Raw genomic sequence first — 7,999 nt, forward strand, 5'->3', positions numbered from 1 at the left:
CTCTCTATCTCTCTCTCTGTCTCTCTCTGATGAGTGTATGCCTATGGCAAAAAAAACTAAAAAACAAACAAACAAAAAATAACTCATCAGGTAATTCACATTAAGTGTCCAGTTTATTGTATGTCAGTTTTATCTCAGGCTGGAGCAGTATGAGGGAGGGAGAAAGAGAGGCTGAGAGTAAGGAGTAAAAAGAGAGAGATTGAGACCAAGACCAAAAGACTGAGAGAAAAAGGGACTTGGAGATGAGAGGTAAATGATAGAGAGGACAGACAGATGATTGACTGATTGATTGACTGATTGATAGAAGATAGACTGATAGATGACTAAAAGATAAATGATTGATAGATAAGATGATAGACTGATAGATATTGATAAGGAAGTTGAGGAAAGAGAAATTAAGGAGATATAAAATAGAAAAGAGTTTAAAATGAGAGGGAAAGGGAGGAGAGAAAGAGGCAAAAAGGAATGAGGGAAAGAAAGAGATGAACTGAGGGAGAAAATGATGGGGAAAAAAGGGGGGAGAGAGAGATAAAGGGAGCATCAGGTCTCTACTTTTGGCCATATTTTAATCCCTCCAGTTTCCTCTACTTGGGCAGCTGATCTTCCTTCCTTCCTTCCTTCCTTCCTTCCTTCCTTCCTTCCTTCCTTCCTTCCTTCCTTTCCTTCCTTCCTTTCTGTAGTTTGCTTGATTTAGGGTGCATGCACTCAGCAGAGAGAGGTAGAGAAAGTATCCCCCAGGGGGATGGCCATGCCACAATCCCTTCTCCTCCATTCTCCTCTTGGGATTTTGTGTACATACCAACACATGAGCCTGGCATGATTTTCAAGTCACCCAGGTCCAGGATGTGAACCATGCAGTCAGCCATATGGGATCCAGCTGCCTTAACCACCATGCCATCCACTGGCCCCAGCCAACCATCCATTCTGATGCCTTCTACTTACCCTTACAGGTAACCACGTGCCTGCGGAAGAAAGAAGGAGACTACGAGGTCCAACGTCATCGCCTAGGCTATTACCTGCCACATCTAGACCTGAGGAAGCTGGAATGACTCCATCTGCCCAAGGTCCCTTTTCCTCAGTCAGGGTCCAAAGAATCTTGACTAAGACAGAAATAAACCACATTGGTCGGACAAAGTCTCTGGCCTTTTCTTGACTTAGCCTCTGATGGTTTTGAAGGGGACTGAGAGAGAACTCTACCTTCAATAAGTGCTCTGAAGGAAACCATGTTATCTCTGAGGGACACCATCATTGGTGAAATTGGTATAGAAATGCTGTAATATAGAATCAACATCCTACCTCAGCATGAAGTTTTCCTTCTTGGTCCTGGAGTATATGCCTGCCCTTAACTCTTGCCAGCCATCACGCCCCACCCAGCCCCACCATCTCTGTTCCTCCTATTTTCCAGCCCCCAGAAGCCCTGGAAGTCTCAGGTTTCTCTTATGCTACCTCACTATCAGAAGCTCTGATTCACAAGGACTTCCAGATCATTCTTCCTGTGTGAATAAACCAAGAAGGAATAAGTGGATAAGAAATGATTCTACAATCAGCCTTGGGACTTGGAAGCTGAAATAACTAGATTTCTGGGAAGCCTGAGTCCCCAGATGTTTTACTTTGTTATTGTACTGCTAAAAAATATATACCTTAGACTGGGCAATTTGTAAAGAATAAAGGTTTAATTGGCTCATTATTCTGGTAGCTGGAAAGTCCAAAGGCATGGGGCCAGCTACATCGCAATATGGCCAACAGAAGAGAGGAAAGGATATACAAAGAGAGAGGAAACAATAATCCCCCACTTTGTCTGTTTGCTCTTCCTGTGCTCCCAAGCAATTGTATGGTACCCACTCACACTGAAATTGGGTCTTCCTTTCTCAGTCTACTGACTAACATACCTCTTATCTGGAAAGGTGTCTTCCCACTAGACTTTACCTCTTAAAGGTCTCATCTATCTCCCAATTCCATTACACTGGATACCAAACTTTCAGAACATGAACCTTTGGAGGACACACCATGATCCAAACCATAGCACTAAAATTAATGTCAAAACTCTATAAAGATATAATATCTGTTTTGGATAGAAAGATGAATAAAACTCATGAGCATGGGAGGGGGGATCTAAGGGGAAAGCAAGATGGGTTTTTGTTTGTTTGTTTGTTTGTTTTTATCTTTGTACTGGATCTAACCAGACATTTATGGCAGAGAGCCCCAAACAATCTGCCCAAAGCATCCTTAGCAAGAGGCCAACTTACTGACCCATCTTGAGTTTGTTGGAAATAAAAAAACTGCATCATTTCTACACATTTTGAAGACTACCACAGCTGACAACACCAACAGGCTAAGAATTAAAATTACAATGATGTCACCCATTTGAACTTTTTTGGTGTAAGTTTTTCTTTCTTAGCCTTAAGCTTACTTAAACTTAAGTCTTCTATGATAATGCACTCAGAGAATATTATAATAATGATAATAATAGCTATCATTTATTGGTTACTTAACACTTGTAGGCATCATGGTTGATGAATTCTGTGTGCATTATCACAGTTATGCTCACCATCGTTGAAGGTTTTATTCCCATTTTTTATAGCTGAAGCTATGGAGGCTCAGAAACATAGTTAACTGGACAAGGAAGAAAAATTTACTTAGAACCTAAATTATATACAAAGTCAAACTATCTGTCCAAAGGGGGGGGGGAGAGGTAAAAACTTCCAGATGTCCCATGTATCTTCAGTGAAAGAGCCATAAAGAATGGACATCAGGTAGAAGGAATGTAAACCCCGAAAAACAAAAAAATGAAAGCACAGAAGTAATGAAGAGTCCCAGACCTGGTGGCTAGAGAAACATGCCAGGTGCATGTGCATGCATGCCCAAATACAAATAATATAATGAGCAATTCAAAATGGGAGCATAATGTGAAAAGTAAAAAATATCTCTTTTTTTTGGGGGGGGGTGGTTGGTAGGGGGTTTTGCCTTAGGGTGTGTGTGCTCACTGGGGGGGGGGGGTTGGTAGAGGGTTTTGCCTTAGGGTGTGTGTGCTCACTGGAGAGAGAGACAGGGACAGCGAGAGGATAAGTGAGAAGTCACCCCCTGGGGGGATGGCCATGCCTCAATCCCTTCTCCACTCTCCTCCCAGGATCTTGAGCATGCATGCACATGCACCCGGTTAGAGTTTGAAACCACTGAGTCCAGGACTCAAAGCACTGTTGGCTATGTGAGAGTTCAGCTATGTAATGGCTACACCATCTGTTGGCCCCAAAAATCTCTTTTCTCTGCTCACCTGAAACCCAGCTTCTTACCTGAGAAAGAACTTATTCTACCAGCCCCATAGCACATTGGTTAAGTATTACACAGATGAAGTTGGGTCCTACATAGCCAACCATGGCTCTGGTCCCAGTCCAATGGCTTAAAAAAAAGTGTGCCATGTGCAAACACACATGATCAGGATCCTAATAGGATGGAGAATTCGAGAAAAAAAAAGAAAGAAGAAACAAAAGAAATTACTATCTATATTTTCTTGTGTCACATAAAGGAGTTTAATAAAGAAAGTTATTGGTATTCTCTTAAATTAAGAGCTCGAACCAAAACAATAAAATAATACAGATACTTCAGGGTATTACTTCAGGACTGTGCTCCATTTTGCTGGCACCATTTTCTCTTTGTTTTCCTGAGGTTTTTCAAGATGTTCTTGGCCTCTCCTTTTCTCTGCCTCACTAGTCAGCCTGTCTGCAATCAACACTATTGCCAGTTTCTCTCTTACTGCGTTCACTTTGCTTTCCTGTTTTCTAATCTCTTCCTCAGTGACCAGCAATTGTTTGCAGAGTTGTGAGTTATCCAGACCTGCTCCAGGAATCATTTCTGCCAAATCTGAAGACTGGGCAAGGGGGGATGTGGGGCTAGAGTGCAAACCACCAGTGAGAGGCCCTGGCATAGAAACACCAGTGGAACTAGGTGCAAATGTTTGCAAGATTTTGGCAAGATCTAAAGTACTTAAGAGCTCTCCTGCACTGCTGTAGACCCTGAGTCCTTGCAATCTCTTCTGCCAATAGGCCTGTTGGGGTTTCTCCAAGTTCTCTTCCCACTGGTGGTATCGAACCTCATTGCCAGGATGGGATGTAATTCTAGTAACTGGTCTCTTAAATATGAAACTGGACATCCTCAAAGGGATTGAGTCAGGTTTGGGTTTGGATTGGTTTACATAATCGTGTTGCTTCCTCTGTGAACTCTTGACCATCATACGTCTTTTCCTCTCACCCTAGAAACATAAATTGTAACGTTGGTTCAAAATGATAAATGAAGCCTTGAAACAATGATCTCAGATCTCCTGGACTTCTTTCCCCTCTCCCTCTGGGGACAGGTGTGACTTTCATTTTAGGAGACCTGCAAATATCTCCTAAAAGCTTTCATCCTTTACAAATTTCCTCTAGGGACCAGCAGTTAACATAATGGCTATGTCACTGGATTCCCATGTAGTCAACTGCGGTTCAAGTCCTGGACCCGGTGGCTTAAACTCATGCCAGGTGCATGTGCATGCATGCCCAAGATCCTGAGAGGAGAATGGAGGAGAAGGGATTGTGGTATGGTCATCCCCCCTGGGGGTTGATTTCTCATTTTCTGTCTCTCTGTCTCTCTCTGTCTTTCTGGCGAGTGCATGCGACCTATAGCAAAAACCTCTCAAAAAAAAAAAATTCCCTCTAGTCTAAGAGATTTTCTTTATTCCCCAATGGTGATCTGGGTCTTATCTCCTTTTCTTTCTTCTTTTTTTATTTTATTTATTTTTATTTATTACACCCATTCACTGTATATCATTACACCATATACATGAAGGAATCAAGGGGAAAAAGAAATAAAACATTTAAGAAAGCCCCTTCCTTTCTTATGCCCTCAAAATAGCCCCTGTATCCTCAGCTTCTGTTTTTCTACTGAACCCTTCCTTCAACATTTAAATATGTTCCAATTTCTCTTAACTATATAGAAAGCTATCATCTAACCTTGCTTGGATCTCTTATCAACCATGGCGTTCTATCCCTTCTCCACAGAGATAAGATAAACTACATCATAGTCTCTATCATCTCACCTCCAACCGACTCCTGGGGCCACTTCAAACTCCTATCTACCTTCACCATTCTACGGTTGCTTCTGAGATGAGGTCACAATGCCTCCTTGCTTATTAGATCCAAAAGGATTTTACAACATTCTGCTGAAAAGAAATAACCAGCTCTGTAGAAATAATGTCTGACCTGCAGCTCAACCACCACCCATGGAATCCCTTAAAATGTCAGCAAATGAAAGTCCCAGGAGAGGTCTTTCTGAGCTTTCCATTACAGACCGTCTGCTGGAATATCAGTGTTACCTTCTATCAAATCCCTAAAAGAGCATAATGCATGATGCCCTCAAGGTCTGTCCATGTGGTAGCATGGGTCTCTAAAAGTGCACCTGCTTTCTCCAGAACGTCTGGGGATGCATCTTTGATATGCATGGGCAGGTGTCCTATAGCTAGCTGATTAGTGCAGGGACTGGTCTTTCTCCAGGTCACCCCTGGAGGTATAATTATTAGGAGTCAATTTAGAATGATAATAAAGTCTACAAAAATGTTCACAAATCTAAAAAACGTTTACAAGACTTTTTATTAGTAGTAGTCCTTATTGACGCATAATCATTGTACCTATTTATGGGGTAGAGTGTGATTTTTTTCAATACATAAATCCAATGTATAATGATCAGATCAAGTGATTAACGTATCTATCACCTCTAACATTTATCATTATTTTTTAAAAGCTTGCAATTGTTTTAGTTACCAAAAAATTAAGAAATGTCTGTTTTTACAATAGGTGTATTTCTTTTCTTTTTTTTTTTTTTCTTTTTCTTTTTAGGTTTTAGACATAGGGCACACATGCTTGCTGAAGAGATAGAGAAAGATAGAGAGGGAAATTGAGAAATCCTCCCAGAGGGATAGCCACACCTCAATCCCTTCTCCTCCATCCTCCTCTTGGGATTTTGGACACTTGTACACATGTACCTGGCATGATTTTTCAAGCCTCCATGAACTTGAATCACAGTCGACCATGTGGGAGTCCAGCACCTTAACCACCACGCCACCTGTTGGCCCCCAGAATTATATTTCTTTTTAAGGTTGAATAACATTCTGGCTACAGCTAGGCTTAAATTGTGGAGGATGAAGTTGCTGGCAGCCACCTACACAACCAGACTTACTCTCACACTCAGTAACGTGGTTCCTGCAGCCATAGTGACTCTAGGCACCAAGAAAACATCTGAAATCCCAGCTGCAGAGCAGACCCAGTGGCTCCCAGGTGCCTCAAGCATTTTTCTTTTTTTTTTTTAAAGAATTTTTAAATTTTATTTTATTTTTATTTTTCTTTAGTTTGACCAAAAAGAAAGAGAGAACGAAAAAGCAAGCCTTTCAGGTCCAGGACTCAAATCTCAGTCGGCTATGTGGGAGCCCACCATCTTAACCACCTCACCACCTGCTGGCCTCCCCCACCATCTAACCACCTCACCACCTGCTGGCCCCCTGTACTTTTCTTTTTCTATTTCCCTGAAGCTTCTTCCAGAGTCAGCGGGCTCTGGCCCTTTTCTCCCTCATTACAGATGGCTGACCTGTTTCTCTAAGTTCTTACCTTCAGACACAAAGGCTGTTACATCTGTCAATGACAGGCACCAGAACTAGCAACAAATGAGAACAGCATCCAGATATGAACCCAGAGATAACAATGACACAACCTAGATGTTGTGAAGGACCAGGAGACATGACTCCCCAACCATAAACCCCCTTTCCACTATTTTTTTTTAATTTCAAGAGGTTTTTACCTTAGGTGCATGCACTCACCAAAGAGAGAGTCAGTCACAGTGAGAGGAAAAGTGAGAAATCACCCCCCAGAGGGGATGACCGCGCCGAAATCCTCTCTCCTCCACTCTCTTCCCAGGATCTTGTGCACACACGCACATGCACTCAGTGTGAGTTTCAAACCACCAGGTCTGGGACACGAACCGTGGTCGGCCAAGTGGGAGTCTAATGACATAACCGCTATGCCTTCAGCTAGTCCCAGTCCCCTTTCCTCTAAAACTCAGTAAAAGCCCATAGCCCCCTATCCTTCAATGCAAATGCAACTCTCTGCATCTGGCTCTTTTCCTCTCTTGGAAAGTGAATAAACCCTTTTTTTCGTCTCTTTCTCTCTCTGCATTCTCTTTGAGTCTGAATTTTGTCATGGCTTGTAGCACAGGGCACCCTAACACAGGGTACAGGCTCACACCACCCCCTGCAGCAGGCCAGCCTCAGAATCTATGCCATTGCCTTCGGTCCCCAGGCTATAGAAGATCCAAGGTCTAGGCCTGGGGCCAAGTCCACCCCATCAGGCTACAGTGTGAAAGCTCTGTGACCATCCCTGCAGATGTAGGCTCTCGCCCAGTCCCATGCCCACTCAGGCACCAGGCCTGCTCAGCCCTGGCCAGCCCCTGAAGACACAGGTTCAAGAACCACCTCAATGCCAAGTCAGCTCCTATGCTTCCAGACTTCAGCTCCAACTCTCGTGACCTCAGGTTCCAAATGCATCCTGGCCAGACTTCAGTCCAACCCTTGTCCCCTCAAGTTCCAAATCCATCTCACTGGACTGCTTTAGGTCCAACCTGAGATCCACCTAATTGCTGACCCTAAAACCAGCAAGCATGCCTTTAGACATTGCTAAGCATCCTAATAAATCTCTAGCCCGGTATCTGGAGCTACTCTCCCTTAGCCCAGATTACTGGACTATCGCAATCCGAGCACATAAGAGATCCATTCACAGGCCATATCCCTGCGCCCTGGGCTCCTCTCCTCCTACACTCAGACCCGCCCACCAGAGCCGGTCTCCACACATAGCTCCGCCCCCGGAGCGCGTCTCCGCCCATAGCCCCGCCTCTTAGCTTATCTCCGTCCAGTCAACCCCGCCCCCCCGACTCGTCCCCGCCCCATAACCCCGCCTCCAGAGCTTCGTCTCCGCCCACACGGCTA

The 7,999-nt window shown here is 43.7% G+C and overlaps 2 protein-coding genes across 3 annotated transcripts in view; one reads left to right on the forward strand and one right to left on the reverse strand.

Moving 5' to 3' along the window:
• MUC16 (mucin 16, cell surface associated) overlaps positions 1–1,125 on the forward strand; it is a 126,597-nt gene extending 125,472 nt beyond the window's left edge. Inside the window, 1 exon segment of the mRNA XM_027774819.1 lies at positions 951–1,125. Within this exon segment, the coding sequence (XP_027630620.1) occupies positions 951–1,049 (99 nt within the window). The 3' untranslated portion in view covers positions 1,050–1,125.
• A 2,388-nt stretch (positions 1,126–3,513) lies between these two features.
• Positions 3,514–5,123, reverse strand: MBD3L1 (methyl-CpG binding domain protein 3 like 1). Of its 2 annotated transcripts, none has more exons than XM_006156152.1 (2): positions 5,069–5,123; positions 3,514–4,246 (listed from the first exon to the last, which is right to left on the reverse strand). In XM_006156152.1, the coding sequence occupies exon 2, from the start codon at positions 4,226–4,228 to the stop codon at positions 3,608–3,610; it is 621 nt and encodes a 206-aa protein (XP_006156214.1). In that variant the 5' UTR covers positions 4,229–4,246; positions 5,069–5,123; the 3' UTR covers positions 3,514–3,607. The 2 variants fall into 2 exon arrangements, with proteins under 2 accessions (XP_006156214.1, XP_014446249.1); XM_014590763.1 differs by lacking the exon at positions 5,069–5,123 and adding an exon at positions 4,983–5,046.
• Between the last annotated feature and the right edge of the window lie 2,876 nt (positions 5,124–7,999).

This window comes from Tupaia chinensis, unplaced genomic scaffold (genome assembly GCF_000334495.1).
Source record: "Tupaia chinensis unplaced genomic scaffold, TupChi_1.0 Scaffold000482_1, whole genome shotgun sequence".
NCBI lineage: Eukaryota > Metazoa > Chordata > Mammalia > Scandentia > Tupaiidae > Tupaia > Tupaia belangeri.